Source organism: Ammospiza nelsoni, chromosome Z (genome assembly GCF_027579445.1).
Source record: "Ammospiza nelsoni isolate bAmmNel1 chromosome Z, bAmmNel1.pri, whole genome shotgun sequence".
NCBI lineage: Eukaryota > Metazoa > Chordata > Aves > Passeriformes > Passerellidae > Ammospiza > Ammospiza nelsoni.
Genome location: NC_080669.1, coordinates 52,326,625 through 52,348,207, shown reverse-complemented (window position 1 = coordinate 52,348,207; position 21,583 = coordinate 52,326,625). Strand labels below are relative to the sequence as shown.

At 38.0% G+C, this 21,583-nt stretch overlaps 1 protein-coding gene across 1 annotated transcript in view; it reads left to right on the top strand.

The window, feature by feature from the left end:
* Positions 1-21,583, top strand: part of ZSWIM6 (zinc finger SWIM-type containing 6) — a 107,874-nt gene that overhangs the window by 49,171 nt on the left and 37,120 nt on the right. Inside the window, exons 2-4 of the mRNA XM_059492956.1 lie at positions 10,912-11,268; positions 19,822-19,970; positions 20,491-20,641. Of these exons, the coding sequence (XP_059348939.1) occupies positions 10,912-11,268; positions 19,822-19,970; positions 20,491-20,641 (657 nt within the window). The remainder of the gene's footprint in view (positions 1-10,911; positions 11,269-19,821; positions 19,971-20,490; positions 20,642-21,583) is intronic.

Sequence of the window (21,583 nt, the reverse complement as noted above, 5' to 3'; positions counted from 1 at the left end):
AAGTAGAATCCACACACAACATTGAGTCACCAAATCATTCAGCAGTATTCTTAGTCTTGTGGTTTGGGTATCATGTTCATCAGGAAGTCTAGCTCTTCACTACTTTAGTAGGCAACCAAAGCTAACAAAATAAGGCATTAACCACACCTCCACAAGTACACCACCTGGCAGCTTATCACAAATACTTGTAGCCTAGATAGGTTATCAGAAGCTGAGACCCAGGGAAAAACTAACACCAAGAAACTGTAGAAGTCTCATGAAAGCAGCTTGTTACTTGGCTTACTGGTAGAGACACTTGCCATCCTTTGTCAGTTTATTTTTACGTCTTCCTGAATGGCACTATAAAAGTGAAATAAGTTGTAGTGGTGGTGTAATTTTTTTCATTTTTCTCTGTTGAAAGGTTGTCCTAAGATGTTTCTTGGCTTGTCAGTGAAAGTTAGAAATATTGTATGTTACCAGACATGCTTTTTTGGTTTTTTGTCAATCTGATATTTTATGTACTATTAAAACCTGCTCTTTAGGCTGAAATAAAATGTGAAGAATTCCAATAACTTGCTTAATAAATGACAAATTAAATTGTATTTTGCTGTATAAATTTGTTCTTCTTTCTTAGGTTGCTTTCTTTACTTTATCATGGAAGCTTTGCTATCTTGTTAAATTCTGATTTTTGTTCTTCATCCCCCTTCTTTTCCAGACTTTTCACTATCACATTGTTGATGTCTAGAAAGTTTTATGATTTTGTGACTATGGGGCATGAATTAGGAAAATAAAGGTCTTATATTGTCTTTTATTGTTTAACACTGTGCATGTTACTGGAGGCTTGAATAGCATGCATGTTAGATGCTGATTTACTATCTAGAACCTTTGATTAACAGTCAAAATAAGTGCAACTTTTTAAACTTCCAAGGGCTGCAGGTTAGAGTTAAATATTGCCAAAAAACTTCTTAGCTTTTGAAAAGAAGAAAGGTATGCCTTGCTAATTCAAGGAGAAGTAGTGTGTGGCTTTAGAGGATGCGGTAGTTTTCTCATCTTCATCTTAAAGAAAATTGCATACTAGTCTTGTGTTGTTTGAGGAGCAGCCATGTGCTCTGAATGTGCTCATGTTTGCTTAAAATGTACGTAGGGCTTTCCTGTCTGCACACACCTACCCTTGCTTGTTCCAAGTCCTTGCTGTGTACACAGCTCCCAGAAATCAAAAATGCTAAGCAATTCTGGCTTGGAAACATATTTTTTCGCTTCCTTTGAGGTAGCACACATTTCCATTTTATCAATATGACCAGATATGTCAGCAACATACACTCAAAATTTTTGCTGCCTTTGGAAATCTGTTTTTCTTCCATGAAACCTATAATTCTTCATCCTATGTCTGAGAGAGGTGGTGTGTGTCAGTATGGAGGAATACTGCCATGGCAAGACCTGCCAGTCAGCTTTTGCAATGGGGTGCACTTGCTATGGCTACTGTATATTGATTTTATTTTATTGAACAATGATTGAAATGGATTCAGTTGAGGGAAATGGATTAGGATCTGACTTAGCAACAGTATGGAAAAAGTATGAACGACGAGAACTTGATTTCGTACAGGATGTCAACTTGTGTGGGCTTAGGCTGTAAGCCAGTGTTATCAAGGATGTTCTGGTTTGTAATACAAGTGACCTTTTCTGACCTTTTCCTTAAAACACTTTTATTGTTATCACAGTAGTATTTTTTGGATTCCAGTCCTCATTTGTGACTCTACTGCAGTTGGCCCTCAAGAGCTAAAAAAAAAATGCTTTCACCAGTATTGGCTTCAGCCATGGAAGGCTGACTCACTTGTGATATTGGTGGATTTCTAGACTTCAGTTCTGGAACTCTTTCAACACTATGGTTTTCATGGCTTTTTCTCTCTTTCTTTTTCAGGAAGTACTCTCTTGTACTTCATTATTTTTGCTGGAATCCTTTGTAATGGCTCTAGTGACCAGATAAAGTTACTGAATACCTTTCCCTTGTAAAATTTATAGTTCAGAATGAATTGAGCCCTTCTGAAAGCCCTACTTAGTGACTGATGTTTTCACACTTAAAAGCCTATTTTTTTGTTTTCTCCTCTGCTTTGATTATTGATAAAATAGCAGTTCAGTGAACAACCTGACTCCTGCAGTGATCATCAGCATTTCTTAAGAAAAATAAAGAATAAAACATTGTGAATGTTTGTCATTGTGAATATTTTGTATACAATTACAAAAACAGAATAATGGCCATAAAGAAAGGGTTTCTCTTACATTCTGTGAGTTTTAGTGCCATTTTTCATTTGGCAGAAGTGCATCACTGAGCTCTTTTTCCCCCCCCCCTCCCCTTTTTAAACAAAAGAAAATTATTTATTCCACAGTTGGTAGTGGAAATGGGAGTGGTAGTTTCCACTTTTAGGCAAATTACAACATTTCCTGATGGAAGGTCAGTTTAGATTCAAAATTACATTGGCTTGTGCTTTTTCATAGCCTAGATTTGAACTGAGTGCAGTCTTAAATTACTCAATCAGTTAAATGTTTTCTGTTGTTGAAACGACCTAAGTACCTTTTACTGCAGGATGTCTGTGTTTCAGACATCCTGGGCTAGGTTTTTCGAACTATAAATATGGCTGTGGAAATCCAGACACACTCTTTCCATGAAGGAGTAATTTTCTAGTATTTCAAAAATTTCTTTCAAAGTTTATATCGGTGGTTTCTGTCATCTTCCTTTTTAGGATTTTATCTACTTCCAATTAACAAATACAAATTTGATTAAGTCATTACCATGTAATGTAATGTAAGTCATTACCAGGTAAGAAAAACCCCAGTTTTTCCTGATGATTAAGCAATGAGTCAAACAGGGTGTAAGTTTCAGTTTTTCGAAATTGCTTTCCTAAATCTTCTGTTGAGGTTTTTGATGTTGTGGCCTATGTTAGTCAAATTCAGTTTGTCCTCGAAAAGCATGTAGACAGCTATTGCTAATGCTTTGCTGATTAGGATGGACACTAACTTTGGACAATAAAGTGAAGCTGAGATAACCTGTGTAACATAAGCAAAGAACACGTGATAGCAGCCATAAAGAATGTGGATAGGGCAGAGGAGAATTAAAAAAAAAAAAAAAAAAGTTGTTATACTTTGTCCTCTTTCTCCTCCTTTTAAATGAGTAGGTCTTGCTAAAGGCTTTCTTCAGTCTCAGGTAATTTAATTTCTCTTTATTTTCTTTTGGTGGGCACAGGCGATTTGTAGTTGAAGATAAACCTTAACTGTTGACATACAATACCAAAAACTTCTGCTGTTAGCAGTAAAGCAGTAAATAGTAACTTTAAAAACCAATCACATTCTGTCTATTTGACAGGCAAGGGAGTTGTTCAAAATAACTGAAAGTCTCTGAATATTTACCTTTTTGAATGCAGGAGCAGCCTACTTCTTGTTAGGCTTTAAGGATACTTTAATGAGAGGTTTAGTCTGCTCAGTTTTGTTGCTCTTAGTCATTTGCAGTCACTTTCTCATATGTGATATTTTACTTGTGCCCTAGCAAGTAATAATAGTTTCTCTCTGCACGCATGATTAAAATCCAAAGTTGTAATAAAAGCTGAAATGGTGTCATCTTGTGCAATGGATACCTTGGGCTATGAGAGGAAACTCTGCTGCATGGTGATTGAAGGAAAGATGTCAGCTTCTCCCCATCACAGCAGGAGTGAATTCCTCCTCAGAAGCTAGTAACAAGTACCTGTGCACTGATCCTGTGAGGAGTGGTTGTAGTCAGTCCTTGTTCTTAGGCACTCTCAGTGTATTCTCAGCGTGCAGCTCCCTGTAGACTGTCAGCACATTCTCCTGTCTCAAGCGTTTCCCTTTGCCATAAACACAGGCCTGTGAAGTTTGAGAGCAGAGTGAAGGTTTGTTTATCAAAGTTCAAATGTAGATTAGTGGTCCCTCCTAACCTCTTGTTTCTAGCCCTCGTTATGGATAAATGTAAACTTGAGTGTGATGTTGGTGTACATTCATATTCTATTAAAATTTACCTATAAACGGTTAAGGTTACTTTAGGTAATGTAACCTTATATTACAGGTAAGGGTACATTGGGTAGGTGATCTGGACATCATGGCACATTAAAAGCTCGCACTTCTTGCAGCTTTCTTGAGTGTTTATTACCCTTTTGTTACTTTTGCCTTAATTTAAATTTATTTCCAGTTTTTATTCAGAATCAGAGTAGTTTTGATGACTGTGATTTCTGTTTTGCTGTAACAAGCTGCTGTATGACAGATCCATTCAGTTCCTCTCACCTCAGCTAGGCGAAGTCTCCCTCAAAAGTTTGAGGATTACAGTATTCCATGTGTTCTAAATTACAAAATGTTGATTTGCCCACCTTCTACAAAGAGTATGATTTCTTCACATTCTTGTTGTAAATTGCTGTCACATGATCTTTGTGTGTTATATTATTTGAAAAAATGTCATGTGTATAAATAAATCTCCTATCTGCTGGTTTCTTACACTAAACTGTACTTAGCTGTCCATCAGCTTTGGGGTTTCCAGCCTCACACTGAGATTTTTTTGTGCTCTCAGGATATGTGGTACTAAGGGAGGAGCTGTTAAACTCGTATCATAGTTGCTTTCAAACTGATGGCCTTTGAAAACAAAACAACATGGCAAAACCAGAAAACAAAACCAAAATGAAAACCAAACAACAAACCAATGAAACCGCTCGATTTGTATACCTGAGAGAGGGTGACCTGCAGCCATGGATTGCTAGCCTTGTGACTTGACAAGACTATCAGCACTGACAGTTTAGTGATTCTTGGCACTGTGTTTGGCCTTTAACAGAGGAGACTTGTCTGCTTCATCTCTGCTTCTGCTTTGTGAGCCATAAATGTCGTTTGCCACAGCATCCTAGATCACAGTCGAGCATCACTGTGCTAGAGGAAAGCTCTGTTGCTGCTGTCTAGAAAGCACCATTCTAAATACATCTCTTTTTTTTACCAAGGCTTTGCTATTTCCCTTTGTCTACAAAGCTTAATGCTTACAAACACCTCAAATAGGCTTGACTATATCTGTATAAAATGAGTTGAAGTGCAGACAACTTTCAGGTTTTGCAGAGATGTGATATGAGGCTGTGTGAGCAGTGCTGATGAGAATGCCATTCCTTGGTTTGTGTGGTGTTCCTGTGGGGTGGGTTGCAAGTTGTTTAACCACAGGGATAGCAGTGAGACCTTGAGAGGCCCTTCAGGCCATGTTCATTTGGTACATGTTTTGTTCCAGACAGCGTGAGCTGTGGCAGTCTGCATCTGTCTTAAACCAATCCAGATCTGATATAGGTGTTGGGTAGTGGAAGGCATTTTCCTGTGTTACTTGCTGTTTGCACAGCCTTTCCTTCTTTTAAGGAAGAGTAATTTGGATGGATTTATACACAGTCATCCATGACTCCTGCTTGGGCTGCAGTGATATGTGTCTGCTTTTGAGTAGCAGAGATAGGACCAAAGTTGGCTTGGAGGGTTAGTAGAGGCCTTTGTCTAACAGACATAATTAGTTGACCATTTGTCAGACTTTGAGGTTTGGGCTGGGAGACGTAGAAGATTGGTGTTTTAAAATAAAACTGTTGAACTCAGTGCTGGGACGAATAAATCTTGTTCAAGTTACTATGGCTGCTTCTGTTGCACTGTGCATGTTTTTGGAAGTGTGCCAGTGCTAGTGAACCTTCAGGTTGTCGGTGTCCTGTGTGCATGGACTTAACGCTATTCCCATTGTCTTGCTTGCAAAAGTACTGAAATGCCAAGCCCTGATTATTATCTTTATGAAAGGGAGTTGTGGAATCCAAGTGGTTAGTTGAGACAGATCCTCTGTTAGTGTTTGGGTGCAGAGGTAATGCCAATTTTATTATGGGTGATGTCAAAACGTAAGTTTGTCCATACCCTATGCATTGATCAGAAACAGTAAACATCTTATGTATTGTTCTTAATTTCTTTTCTAACTCCTTAATATCTTTGTATTGGCATGTTTCAAGGTATGATGGGTGAATATTTTTCATTTAAAATCATATTTTTTCTGTTTTATGAAAAGGTTGTTAAAATTAGCTTCTGGCTAAGGTGGCATGCAAAGTTTTGATTTTGTAATAATTTCAAAGTGCATTGTTGATCTGTTCTTAGAGTCAGAATGTAGGTTCCAATGTTGAGGCAGAATTGAATGTAGGGTGCTATTTTACCATTGCAAAGGAAAAACACTTCTAAAAAGACAAAATTTGAATAAGCTGAATATTGTTTAGAGTTATTCTTGTCTTGGGGAAAAAATGTAACCACTGATATAAGGATGAAAAGGTAACTGATGGGCAGGGTTGGAAGCTACTTTCTAGAAGCCTTTCTGTCTATTGCCATTGGGTAGGCAAGATGAAACAGAGGTGTTTATATTTTACACAGTGATTATGTGTTTGCCAAGTAATATAGCAGTCTGGATAAATGTGAGCTGGTAGGTCTGCAAATTATTTTAAGGATTGTTAAAGACAGAGAGTACAATTCTGATAACCAGTGTAAAGTTATGTGCAGAGGAGGTGCCTGTATAGGTCTTGTGCACTGAATTACCCAGATCCCAGAACAGAAGACGTAGTTCTTCTGTTTTTTTCTCAGTAACTTAATCTGGTAGCCTCTTCTGTGAAAGTAGAACAGCTCTTGTGTGTTCCTGACCTGCAGGCAGTATGTATACTTGGGAAAAGAGTCAGTGAATCAATGTTAAGGAGAACATTCATTTCCAGATATAGCTGGTAGTATACTTCCTGATTTTAGGAGAATGTGTACATAGTGGATGAGGCATGGACAATGTTGTCAAAAGGTACATGACAGAAAGCTAATCAAGCGAACCATTTTTAAGCTTTGGGGTATTACTCTAACCCATTTCTGGTATTTTTATATTTTCTGTTAAAGATAAATACTCAGTGGTGATCCATGCATGTGTTTCAATTAAATCCTTGATTTAAAAGTACAAACTTACTTTTTGGGGTTTTTTTTTGTTTTGTTTTGTTTTGGGTTTTTTTGTTGCTGTTGTTTGTTTGTTTGTTTTTTAGCCACTGGAATTATTGACTGAGCATGTACAGAGACATAGGCCACACCACCCCCAGCATTTTACATGGCTACTTCTGATGGTTCTTGTTCATTTCAGTCTATATGTTTTCAAAATGTCTCTTTGGACTTGGGCCTATTAAGCATGATGCTTTTTAACACTGACATTAGAGATGAATTAAGCTCATGAGATGTCATTAATGATGTTTATTTGGTGCAGTAATTTTGTTACTTATCCTATGAGGTAGTGAGACTCAGTATTTCAAACTTTGCTTCTGGCTTGAGTAACCAAAAGCCTAGCTGCTGCTGCTTCTTCACATGACACCGTTTTTTCATACTCCTTAGTGTGTTATAGTTTGAACTTGCTTTTGTTTTACTCTCAAGTGGTGGGTGTTTTTGTTATGACAGGCATATATCCTTGTGCTGGCAAGTACTACATTGTAATAGTGTGAATTTCCAATTTTCAGGTGGCTTTAAAGTCCCAGAATATTTTTGGTCAACAGAATGCTGTCTAGCAGATTTTGGCAAAAGTTGCTTTATAAAAATCACAGACTTTTAAATGCTTTCTTCGTAATGGCACTTTGGCACCGTTCCCTTCCAAAAGTATGACAGCTGCAAATGCTATTTTATTAGCTATTAAATAACACTGAGGTGTTTTTGAAGTGAGTGTCCAACAGAAGCAAAGTTGTTCTGTAAAAGAACTTTAGTTTATATGTAGTGCTTCAGCTGCTTTTCTAAACACATTTTCGCAGAGTGCAAAGTCTCTGTGCATTGGACATGTTAGCTGAGCTTGAGTTACTGATCACAAGCTGTTTTGAGAACATTAAAATGTTTCAAGCTACCACCGATAAAGGAAAAGGTGAAACGTGACTGTTCTGTAAATAGGTTCCGTAGTGAATACACTTTTCTGCCTGCAACACTTTTGTTGTCTTTAGCTAATAATGAATGAGCTCTCTAACTAAAAAGTGAAATATAATTGTTCCTGGAGTTGTTTGGAATGAATAAATATTTCTAGCAAAGGTTCTGTAACTTTGGGTAAAAGAAATTTTCCTTTGAAGGAAAGTACTTGTTTAGAGTAAGGGCTTGCAAGTTTTTGCTGGAGACCTTTTCTGCTCCTTTGGACCTGTTAGTGAAATGTCATTTTCTCCAAGTCCCCACATAGGTAATTCCTTTTGTCTTTTTCCAGGAGCATGTAACATCTTGCTTCTTGACAGGCTGTAAGTTACTGCTGGAGTACACTTCCTAGCAAAGCACAGTACATCAACTTTTTACTTGTTCCAGCCTTCCATACTTTAGTAGGAGAATATTAGATGATTAGGCTAAAAAGAATTAAAGCTATGTGTTCAGTACTCTGCAATGTTGAGGATCAGTGGTGAAAGTGTAGTTTGATTTCTGGTAGGTTCAATTACAACAGCCTTACCACTACTTCTGAGCTGAAATTTCCTGAATTCGTTTTTCTGACATGGTTAAAACTTTTTAAAGGTCATATTTATTAACAACAATTTCTTTAAAAATACAAACAGATAAAGAGGAGCAGAACAGTGTTTCATAATTAGGATACTTATCTTAGTGCGATAGTTAATACAGAGCTTCTATGTCTTTAGCCTGCAAGACCAGCAGGTGTTTAATTTGTTTAAACTCCCAGTAAGTTAAGAAGGGTAGGTTAAGTAAGGTGACTGTATTAGCACTGTCATTGTTTAGACCAGTATCTGTGTTTCTTGTTTTTGATGCTTGTGACATGAATTCTTAATCAAAAGCCCCAGTAGAGAGGGACCCATGACCTGTGTTTGTATCTAAGCAGTGCAGGTATTTAAGGGCAGGCCTGCTCTTAACTGTGAATATTTCTGGAGACCTTCATGTTTCCAAGAGGGTTTTAGCTTTTTTGAATGCTTGAACAATATACTGATGAATTGAAATTGGTAATGTTGTTAGAGTAGCTGTTTTTTTTTATTATTTTGCATCAGTTTAACAGGAAAGCTTTCATTGGGCATTTTTCTACTGTATTTAATAGAAGTCCAGATATTTACAAAGAGTAGGAAGGAGTAGGGTCAGGCTCTTTCTGTGTTCAAGTGTTAGACTTTTCCTCAGTTCATGGATTATAGATGGTTTTTTTATGTATGCTGCACAAGAAAGTGGAATTAAAATTATCTCGCATGCAGTTTCTTTGGGACCATCAATCCAACTTCCACTTACTGAGAATGAACCAGAAATAGATAGAGCTGGTTAAACTTTTACAAAGGCTTTCTTTTTGAGAGTAGGCACTTAAAGAAACACTGTGACTACTTAAAAAACAAAAGGAAAGACAGAGGAAGGAGCTCATGATGTGAGGGGCACTTCCACTCCCTTTCTCTTAACAAGGGGTGAGTGGGAGCAAGAATACTGCTTGATCCTGGTCTTGTTCATCCACTGCCTTTCTTCTCTCTGCACTTCAGCCTCGACTCCTAACTACCTGGGAAACATCCCATTGCAAAGGCAATGCTAGTGTATGCGTATGACTGTCTTCAGGGTAGAGTATGAGAGTACTGCAGTGCTGCTAACTGCATAACCTGCTCTGAAACATACAGTATAAACAAATGGAAAAAATAAAGGGTTTTCCTTTTTGTTGCCTGTAAGATATAGAGTTTTTTAAAACTGGTTTGGGACAGCACATTTTGGATTAGAGCTATGTATATATTGCTTCCCCCTCTCCCCCCATGTCTAATTTTCATGTGATAATGCGTCCTGCAGTACACTTCTTTGGTATTTCAGGAATATTAGATCAATTTTTTCACATTGGGGGAGTCTGGGTTCATATTGTTTCCTTTGTAAGTATTTGTTATATAACACCTTACATGTATCTATCTCAGATTGCGTATGGATTTCCCAAATCTAGTGCTGGTGCAGCATATGAAATTCAGTTTCATTGCCCTGTGTCTGTATCTCTGAATTAATGCTTGAGCTGAAATCAATATCGTGCTTACGTAAAATCAAAAAGAAACCCCATATTCTGGTATTCAGTGATAAAGCATTGAGAGCCAAGCCTGGGCCTTCATGTTGGACAGACAGGTGGGTTTAGGTTGAATCTTCAGCATTTGAGATCTTGTGCTGCGCTGACATGTGGTGTATTTGCTGAAGGAAGCATCTTGCTTAGGATATATTGTGTCTTCTTACAATACACACAGACCTAACTCTTTTGCCTTGTGCTTTAGTATGCTGGAAAAACAGGACCAGAATGCACACTGCATATGCATCTGGAACAGTGCTTATGTGTCTCATTGAGGATTACAAGTCTGGCTTGCTGTGTATTGGTAACTGCAGCAGTTTCCATGTTCGAAATGCTGCACAAACATAGCCATTCTGCTGGATCACTTGGGTGATGGTGAGCATTAACATGAGCTCAGTGGAGGGAGAAGCGAAAGCAAGGAGGATATGTGACTTGTCAGTGAGTCAGCTGGAGTTGAGCTAGAACCTGAGTTCATGCCACTAGAGTGCACTACTTCCTTCTCACTTATTGAGAGAAAGCTTAAATTTGCTGGTACGTGCTGCAGGCTCCCTGGGGGGGGGGGGGGGGTTGGAAAATTGCTGCCAATTTACTGAGTAGTTTCATGTTGGTTTTGATGGGATGTTGGTCTGCTTCTGCAGCTGTCATTTACCAAATAAATAGTTCTCTTGGTGTCAAGCTTCTGTGAATGTTGTGGGTATGGCAGAGGGCATATAAACTAACTTCTTATTCCCCTTTTGATTTATTTGACGTGAAAGAGGTATGTACGTAAAAAAGAATTAATCATATTTGTAATTGAAGAAAGTTCTTTGAGATGTATAATTTTTCATTAAGAAAACTTCCTTGATAATGAGATATAGTATTTTACACGTATCATTAAGTTTTCTTTTTCCCCTCCCGTACAGGTTTCCACTTGAGTGGCACAGTAACAGAGCCTGCAATGCAATCGGAGCCAGAAACTGTTTGCAATGTAGCTATCAGCTTTGATCGTTGCAAGATTACCTCAGTGACCTGTAGCTGTGGAAACAAGGACATATTTTACTGTGCCCATGTTGTGGCACTCTCTTTATACCGGATCCGCAAGCCAGATCAGGTCAAACTGCATCTTCCCATTTCAGAGACACTCTTTCAAATGAACAGAGACCAACTACAAAAATTTGTGCAGTATTTGATCACAGTACACCACACAGAAGTTTTGCCAACTGCTCAAAAATTAGCAGATGAAATCCTTTCTCAGAATTCAGAAATCAATCAAGTCCATGGTGAGTTTGATACTTGTCCTTCCTTTTGTTTCATTTCCTCATAGGTTTTGAGCTTTTTTTTGTACATTCAGGAGCGTGACCTGCCTAGTAGTCTTCTGTGCTGAATTATTCTGGTGTCTACTAAAGAGGATTCTTCTACTGAACCTTCATTTTGAGATATTTAGAAAATGGTGCTCTTTGGAATAGAGAAAAGAACTCACAAGCAATGAGCTTGATGTTTTCTGCAGTTCACTTAATAAGTGAATAACCTGCTTCATGCTTGTGTTTTCCAGCTAGTGAAAACTGAGTAGTGGTGTTCTTTGTATAGCCATATTGCTTAAAGGAACTCTTTTTATCAGCTTACCAGTGGTGTCTTGTTATTTTGTTCTTCGTACTAGTTTTCTGACACTTTGATTGTGGAATTTTGTTCTAACAACAAAACATAAAAGCAAGTAGATGTTACAGTTATTTCATTCATTAAATGTAGTTCTAATAAGTTTTGGGATTTTGTTTATATATGGTGTCAGAAGAAACATAAAAACTGCATTTCACTGCTTTTTCCTGTTGGTGCTGCAGCAGTTACAGCATAGCTAAGATCTTGATCTTTCCTGCTCTCTCTGCTACACATGACTTTAATGGCTATTCTTTGCTGTGGACAACTTGTTTTCGTTAAAGTGTGCTGAGTTTGACTTGAGGCTACTTACATGGCTTTTTTGTGGACCCTGCTGAACTGAGAGTAGGTAGTTGTGGGTTTGAGGTGACCCAGCTAGTTTTATTGGAGTCCTGTGTTCCTGTAAGGTCACCTGATAGAAACGTCCTCTCGGGTGGCCAGGGCTGTAAGTATAAGGGCAACTTAGCGGGAAAGAGTAAGTTACCTAATACCTAAAAATATCTTCTTTTCTTTTTTTTTTTTTCATTGCCAGGAACAGCTCTTGTGTTAAATATTTGAGGCGTGACCATTACTCAAAGAACTTGCAATACAAACAGAATCAAGATGCTTAATATTAAGATAAAGAAAACCATGTGTATGTTGTAGTGTAGGCAGAAAAAACCCAGTCGTTGTAATAAGAGGATTTATCTGCAGCTTAAACTTTCTACTTGTGCTTCTGTGACCCTAACAGGCACAGACAGGTGGTGCTGTGAGAAAGTGGATTTCAGGAGCAGTGGTCTTTTTTGGCACTGGGGGCGATGGAGATGTGGCCAGAGGCAAGGCAGTTGCTGTAGTTGTTGGGTGTAATGGTGACAGTGGAAAGGAAGTGGCATTAAAGGAGAGGCAGGACATTAAGCAGTAGAGGAACGTGCTCAGATGTTGTGAGCTGAAAGCATGTATCATATGAGAGATGCTAACAACCTGAACATTTGTGAGTTAATGGGTAAGGAAGAATTAGGGTACGGGAGTGGTACAGAAGATTCAGTCAAGGGTGATTAGAAATGGGGAAGGCAGGGATGGGGCACAAAGGACAGGCGTTATAAATGTCTGTATTAGCTGTACTAAAGCTAATGTAAGAGAAATGACAAGCTGTTACAGGCTTGATAAATGTGAAGTCTGTAAATTAGACTAATATAGGCATGTTAGTCTTTGTCAACTATTTACTGTCAGACTGTCTCATTGCTCATTATTATATTAAGTAGTTTTGGAGAAAGATTTGAGATTTCTATCATTGACAATAGCAATTAGTTTTTTTATTTCCTATTCTAAGCTGATAATCAGTTATGATATTTCAAAAAGAATTTGAGCAAATTAGTTTAAAATGATCAAAAAACCTGAAATGTTTCTTCTGTTTGTTGCTGTCTTCCTAGTAGGTGAGATTGCAGCATGTCTTTATTGACTATTTTCTACTAAAATGCCAAGAGCCAAAGTAGAAAATCCAGGAAGCATAAGAAAATGAACTGCTATTACCAAAGGAGACTGGGTTATAAAAGACTTTATATAATTTCCTGCTTTTCTCTCAGACACACATAAAACCGTGGTCTGAATTATTTTGTGTTCACAATACTAAAAAATTACATAGTTCTTATAAGGAAAAAGTGAGTTTTTCTGTAGAGAAGTGTTCTTCTGAGATTCATACCATAATTCTGTTCTTCTGATCTTTAATCAAATTCCTTAGATTAAAAATAAGACACCTGACAAAAAACCTCCATGAAAAATAACCAATAAAATGTTTCTTATTCTAATATCATAGCATGATGGATGTAAGATCACCATTTACTCTATCATACCTCCTCTGCTGCAGATGTTGAGTTTGTAGCACAAAACTGTCTTGAAGACCTGTCTTGCTTTGAACAGTCTGACGTCACTGAACTGGTGTTTGAAGAGAAGTTATATTAAATTCTACTTGAAGGCATAGATAAGTGAGAAGAAATACTTGGAAAAACTTGTTTATTGAAAGTAGAGGAGACCTGGCACAGAAAAACCCAAAACAGCTTTGATTAAGAGAAATTCTGAATCTGGAGTTGTATGGGGAAATTATTTTCAATGTTGCCTAGAGGCAGTTTAATTTCAATGTTGTTCTGTATAAGACTTCCATTCTTTTATTTTTTCCCCTCTGTGAACACTGTAGTACCTCTAATTTACATATATTTTCAGTGATATGCTAGAAAAGCCAGTTCTTGAATAGTATTTATAATTGTATGTTTAAATGGTCTGGGACTTGGAAGAGCTTTCACCACAGTTGTCTTCCTTATGAGCTGGCTCATGAGAGAGATGATTAGATGAAACAACATCAGTTCTCTGCTTTAAACAGAAAGCTAATTGGATAATGTTTCACCTGAATGCTGTTTTATGAAGCATTCAGTGACTGTCTTTGGACACTTTTCAGGAGATAACTGGGGGAATTAGCGAAGTAACTTATATTGACACAGGTTTATAATAACCAACCCCTTTGAGTTTCTTGGTGGACACAACTCATGCAATATGCTTTCTTGCTTCATGACTGAGCCTCGCTGCAGGGAGAAATAAGAGGATGCTGTTAAAATCAGAAGAATATGTTGGCTAGTCGCTAACTTCTTCAGGACAGACAAGTGATTTAGTGGGAATATTTTTCTGTATTTGCCATGCTATTTTCTCTTGGTGGTGATTGTAAGAGCACTCTTCATATTTTTAGAGCACAAAAGCACCTCTTGATTTTGAGAAGTTACTGTGTTTTGATTTTTTCACGTGACACTGTTGCAGCTGTTCATGTTCCTGGTGATCTCAACTGGAGTTTTGTGTGTGTAATCCATACTGAAGACAACTGCATGCATTAAAACTGATACCCTCCCTGGTGTTTGTACCACAGAACTGCTGGCTTCACATTGGATTTTGGTTTGGGTATGGTCTCACAGGAAGCTGGATATAGCTTTGGGTCTTGCTTAGCTGAGGCTTTTTTTCCTCCCTTTTAATTTTTATACCTTTGGTAGGAGAGAGTGTGTATTCTAGGAAGAGAGCAGTCAGGATGACAATCAGCTGGATTTGTCATCTTCGATCTGCCTTTTCATAGGTATGAAACTCTCACTTCAGTAAATTGATTGAAAGGCCATACTGTGTTCATGAGAATTTGAATGGAAATAGCAAAGTAACTGTGGGATGGGTGGAGGGAGAGGGGAAGGTCTTTTTTTTTATATTAGTCTTGTATTAGCATTGTTTTTTTATTATGTGCATAGTGAAAAACGCTCTGATGGTTTTAGTATAAGGGCAGCCTGGCAAACCTACTTAATTTTTAACTTTTGAGCTGTACTCTTTCTTTTCCTGAGTGTTTACTGCTGCTGTTGCAATCTCTGCTCTTGGAGGAAATATATGGATTTCTCCAGAATTTCTGCCTTTCTCTGATTCTCCAACTCAGAGTAAAAGTCACTTGCTAGGACAGATCCACATACAGGTGAACTCAAGTTTAAGAGGGAGGGTATGGGAGGAAGCAACTGAAGTATATTCATCTTCAGAAGGACAGGCACCTTGTTTTCTCTACTTTTTTCTGCATTTGTCCAGGCAAATGTGGGCACATCCTCAGCAAATGTTAATTTGTAATGTATATTAGCAGTGCTGGGGGAGGCATTCAAGAAGAAAACATCTCCAAAAAAAAAAGTTTTCAAAGAAAATTGCTGTATGATGATGTGGATTTTTGTGAGATGCGTATTTTAGCAGGGGAGATTAGATATTGTTAGTAGAATATGTACAGAGGGAATGCAGAATTTTTTGAAGTTAAAAAAACTTGTTGGGATTTAACTTTCCTCTGCAACTTAGCATAGTCTTCATGTTTTGTGTTGTTATCACTGACGGCTTCAAAGCATGTGCTGTTTTCCTTTGGTGCTGTGAGCTGCTGAGCAGGTGTTAAATAGTGCACCCAAAGTCCTGAAGTTATGTGACTTATGTCTAAACTTGGAATCATTTGGAGAATCAAAGACATAATAATATTTTTGAATCATTGTTTCAATGATCTTTGGTTTTATCTAATTATTGTTTAGAATAATTTGAGTATACTGTGTTTTTAAAATCAATCACTATTCTGTTGTGAATTAGCATCTGGAAACATTGGTTTCTAGCTGGGTTTCATTCTGTCTTCACATAATACTCATTAAGTCATGCTTTTTATTTGTAATAATTTTTCCATATCTTCTCCTTAATGCTGCCATGGGATGACTTTTAATAAAATGTAACTGATGTACTGTTCATTTGTATACTCAAATTAATGACATTTTTATTAGAAAGTTCAAGAAAATATCTGTGTAGATTGCTACAAGTGAATAATTCAGCATGGTTTTATTTGAAGTCAACTCTTTTGATACTGCAGAAATAAGGATCACGGAAGCAGTTTGCCTTGTTTTATCCAAATCTCCTTGTTGATCTGCCCCTGAGTAGTTGGCAATATAAGAACTTCTTAGTCCATTTTTAGTCATTGCTCCCTACTTGCTTTTATTTTGTGAGGTTAAGTTCTCCATGTACAGCATCAGTGCTTAAACATGGTTGCTCATCTTGAAAGCAGTTGCTTTTAAATGCTATGTAAATGAACAAAGTGTTTATTTTTCAAATGCTCCTGCTTCTTAGAACTTGGGAGTTGGTTATATTTAACATGCTGTGACCCTAAATGTAAGAGGCCGCTACCCTGTTTTCAAACACTATTAAGTGTTCAGTGTCACAAACAGTTGTGCACAATATTCCTGCTTTGACTGCTGAGATTGCAATTTAGTAATTATAGTAAAAGAGCATGAGTAAGTATATATGTCTCTGTCTATATACTGGTTATGAAGGCTTTATTTATTATGTTAAAATGTATATACATGATGTACAGTTTATTTCAAACACCAGTCATGGCAAAAGTTTAAAAAGCCAGAGGCTGGGGAGAGGGAGATTAATATGTTAGTTTAGTGTCTATAAACTGACACACTTTAATTATGGGTTTTAGTATTAGCATAATTATACAGTACTTCTCACTTTCATAGTTCAAATGTGAACTCATGTATCCTCATGACATCTCTCTAAAGCACATGAGTAACACTTATCCCCAGGTTACAAGTGGGAGACAGGATTTAATTTAACCCTGGTACCAAACTGCCCTGCAGAGTTTAAATTCAGGGCTGCTCATGTTCCTCTTCCCTCTCTGCAGCCAAATTGTCCTCCTGCCAAAGCCTTGCCAGTGCCAGTTCAGGGCCATGCCACACCCTAAGCGAAGCTGCTGCCTTTGGGTTGAGCCAGCTCTGCCTATTCAATGCTGAGCCTGAGCCTTGCTGACAGCTACTGCTAGGGCTTCTTACAGCCCCTAAGGCAGCTTCCTCCTCCTGCTCATTCAGATAGTTTCTTACCTGTTCACCCACTCCTGTGTTTTCAGAAGAAATGCCAGTGTAGAAATCCCATCCAGGATCTGTTTGAGTGGGAGAGGAAACAGGCTAGATGAGTCACCTGGGTGTAGGTGAACCTAGTGAACTTGAAGAGTGCCTAGATAGTTGAGAGACATAGAAGATGGTCATGTCTTGACCCCGAAACAAGAATGATAAGCAGCAGAAGCTGAGGCTTCTCCAGGAGCATCAGTAGGCTGCCTGGCTGCTGCCTTGGTGGAAAGGTGTCTGGACTTGTGCCTGATCAGACACAGTGTCCTCTTGCCACAGCTATTGCTGAGGACTACCAACAGGGTTGAAAGATGAGTGAATTGCAACTGTAGCTGGTGCTGCTTATATGTGCACTGAAATTTCTTAAGAATTAAAAATTTTGATCATACTGAATGTTGCCTATGTAAGATCTTGTAAGAAAGAAAATCATTCTGAGTCAGAGTATCTGTGTACTGTGCTGAAGAGAACTGTAAGGCACAGACTCTTGGCATCTTCATCTTCTACAGTCGTCTAACAGCTAGCAGTGGCCTAACAGCTTGCAAGTAACAGTGGTGTGAGTATAGTGATACTGTGCTCCTGGTTAAGATATATTTGGGATCATACTGGCAGGAGTAGCCTTGGTGGAGGCAGTGCTGGTGGCCCTGGGTAGCAGGCACACTTATTTTTGTAAAGGAAACCTGTTGTTAAAGAATCCGTGGTAGCTGCATTGCTTTTCTAACCTTGTAACACAAAATGACAGGTGAGCTTTTGATAAAGTGTAAACAGTTGCAGAAGGATTTTTTTTTTCATCCCCTAAATAGGGAAGCTTAGCTGGGGAATACTGGGCTATTTTTAATTCAGTTTGAAAGTAACCATACCAAGATTATTTAAAGATAAATCTCTACTGAAATAAGGAACAAATTTAAGTGTATCTTGTATATACTGTTGCTTTTATATAGTTCCTCTTCACCCTCTTTGTGTTTTAGAGCAATGAAATATTTAAACTATTTGCAAGGTGATACTGTGAACCTGGTCTGTGCAACAGCTGCACTTATTCTTGTGTGGCTTGATTTTCCTTTTTATCTTGTTCTGTGCAACCAAAGACTTATCAGTATGTGTTTCATATAGCTGACAGAATTGAAAGCCTTTTAAAACAAATAAATTGAAGATGGAAACATTTGCAGAAGAGCAAGTTTTTGATTCCTTGGTTTTTGTGCTGTCTTGAGCTTGATTCCTGTCTTCTGAGACATTTTTGTGTTCCTGTGGAAAGCAGGAGAGTTTATTCACATCTTCAAAGACACAATTTCTTATTAATTAAACACATATGTGTGTATATATACAGCAGTGCATTGTTCCCTGCTTTAGGCTGTGAAAATGAGGCAGTTTAGGAAGTTGCTGAGCTGAAAGATATTTTTGTTTACTGTCTCAGCAATTTGTAGATAAAACATCCCTCTGACCCTCTAAATCTTCTGTTTGTAGTTTCATTGAATAAAGAGTTCAGCATTTCCTGTGAGCACTTAAAAGCTTCACCTTCATAGCAAAGCTGCAATTGTGAAACAAAGGCTTGAATCAATAGAATCAATGGGGTTTTTTCCTGTACACCATAGAGTTGTAGCTATTTTGGTTTTTTAAGTTTTTAGGATTTCTATAAAAAACTCCTGGCTTTTTAGAAATTTATGTCATTTTCTTTCCCTGGCAATATTTTCTTTTTTCTACAGAGTAACATGGACACAGATTTCAATGAGAGAGATTGTTGAACGTGATTCATTTCTATAACATCTTCTCAAAACATAATAGAGATTATGCAGCTGTGATAAATTCAAAATTAAAATGTAAAGTGAACTTAAGTCTCAGCCATGCTTAAAATAACTGATATGTGGTATGGTGATTCCCAACCTTGAGCTGAGTCCAACGCTGTAGATAAGTACTTTTCAGCCTGTTCAGTTTGAAGACCGTTTAGAAGATGTCCAGTGGAGTTGCAGGGTTCTTCAGAAAAATAGAGTTTACTAGATGGTGCAATAACTTGTTAAGTTCAAGAGACGGAACATCACTTGTCTGATCTTCAAAAGCTGCGTTATGGCAATCTGTGGCCAAAGCACTGCTGGATGTGAATCTAGTAATTTCAGTTGACACTGGCCTAATTCAAGTTGCTCTAAATTGAATCTGTGCAGATGACATTGCCTATGTTAAAATGCTCCCTTGAAAGCAGCATAATCTAAAGTGTCTATAGCTCTTACTTATGATGGAAATGCCTTTAGTGCTTTAAGACTTTGGATTTGTTTGGGGATTTTTTTACTCTTTGTTTAGCTTTGCAGAGCCATCACAGCTCAGAGGCACCAAGGTGATGATTCTCCTCATGTTCATCAATAGCAGCGCTCACTAGCAGTCACTTAAACCTGAGCAAGATTGCTGAAGGTACAGGAATTACATAGGTGTTTTGGGGAGAGTGGTTTTAACATCACAGTGGTAGAAATATAATTCAAAAATCTTAATTTTCCTTGTAAAATCATTCTAGTGTAGCTGCTGAGATGGGAAGAAAAACCCTTACCTTGATTCTAATGCTTTGTCAGAGAAGAGAATATTATGTATTTAAATGCCTTTTCATAGGTATAATTTCTGAGTGCTAAAGACTACTGAGACGAAATTTAAGTCTGTTTTAAAGACTGTTTAGATTAAAATCAAGGCATCCAAAACAGGAGGACACAAAAAACCCCTCTGCAGTAGTCCTCTCCCCTGGACTCAAGAACCTCTCTTCTTCATATAGAACATAATGATTTCTTTTCTTGCTGTTTGCAGGTGCTCCTGACCCAACAGCAGGTGCTAGCATAGATGATGAAAATTGCTGGCATTTGGATGAGGAACAAGTCCAAGAACAGGTTAAACTCTTCCTTTCCCAGGGTGGATACCATGGATCAGGGAAGCAGCTCAATTTGCTTTTTGCGAAGGTGTGTTGAGTACTCTGAACCTTTTTTCTTTCCTCTGTTCTCCAAGCCAGTCTGTACTTGCTTGCATCTTACTCAAAGTTCTAGATTCTGCTATTCTAAAATAACACAAAGCCTTGGGAATACAATGGCAACTTGACAGTGAGTTGTACAGAAGTGGACTACAATCTGGTGTGTCTTGATCAGTGTAAGGATATGAAGTAACATTTCAAGCTTCTACAGCTTTGCTGTTCTCTTCTTCCTTTCCACCCCCAAAATGTTGGAAAACCTTACAGAAGTTTGTATAATACACCTGTGGATTGCTTGTGGAAAAATTCTCTGAAGAGTTGCAATTGAATACTGAGCCCAAAATTTTGTCAAAAATTGGCAAGGCAGACTGTTTTTTCTACCTAAAAATTTGCCATCACACATATGAATTGCATTTCTAACTTAGCAAAAGGGGAATATTTAACACTGCAGCATATTGTCTGTACTGCGATTTCTTTGCTTTTTTCAAGTTTGTATTAAAAGACTCGTTTCCTAGGTGCGAGAGATGCTAAAAATGAGAGATTCAAATGGAGCTCGCATGTTGACGTTGATAACAGAACAGTTCATGGCTGACCCCCGTCTGTCGCTTTGGAGACAACAAGGAACTACAATGACTGACAAGTATAGGCAGCTCTGGGATGAACTGGGTAAATTCACAGACTCATTTAGGTGTTCATATGTTTAATAAAGAAACAGTTGTATATTTGGAGTTGAGAAAAACTTCTATTGTGGTTCTAGGCTGAGCAGATTAGAATTTCCTGCAGTTTTCTTTTATTCAGTTAAGTTTGGGTAAAATGAAATTTCTGACCTACAGCATGAGACAGTTGCATTTGGAAGAGAGAGGGAGCATGGTGTAAAAGAAGTACAACTCCAAAACTTAAGTACTAGAGGTGCTAGAAAGAATAAAGCAAAAAGTGGAAATGTAGCTACCCCACTGAGGTGAAACACATAAGCCTCTAGTGCTGAGCTGGAAAGGTTGAGGAGGAAACCGATTCACAGTTACAGAAGTCAATTACTGAGCAAGAAAGGAGACAAAACACAGAAGACTAACAGTTAACATTGCTGAAATGGGCTGAAATGTGAAAGGTATGTTCAAATGGTGTGAGGACCTCACTAATACGGTTTTGAACTACTACAGAAATTTTCGAAATCTGTAAGAATCTCATCTCAGGACCATGAACTGGTTTGTGTTGGAAAAGACATTAGAGATCACCTAGTTCCAACTGCCCTGCCATGGGCAGGTGCAATTTTCACTAGACCAGTTTGCTCAGAGTTTCATCCAACCTGGCTTTGAAACACTTCAAGGGATGGGGCATCTACAGCTGCTCTGAGCAAATGGTTCCAGTGCCTCACCACCCTCACAGTAAAGAATGTTTTTCCTAATACCAAATCTAAACTTTCTAGCTTTCACCATAAAGCCATTCCCCTTTGTCTGATCACTACATGCCTTTAAAAAGTCCCTCTTCAGCCTTCTTGTAGGTCCCCTTTAGGTACTGGAAGGTGCTTTAAGCTCTCCCCAGAGCTTTCTCCAGGCTGAGTAAACCTGAATTCTCTCAGCCTTTCTTCTTATGGCCTGTGCTCTGTCCCTC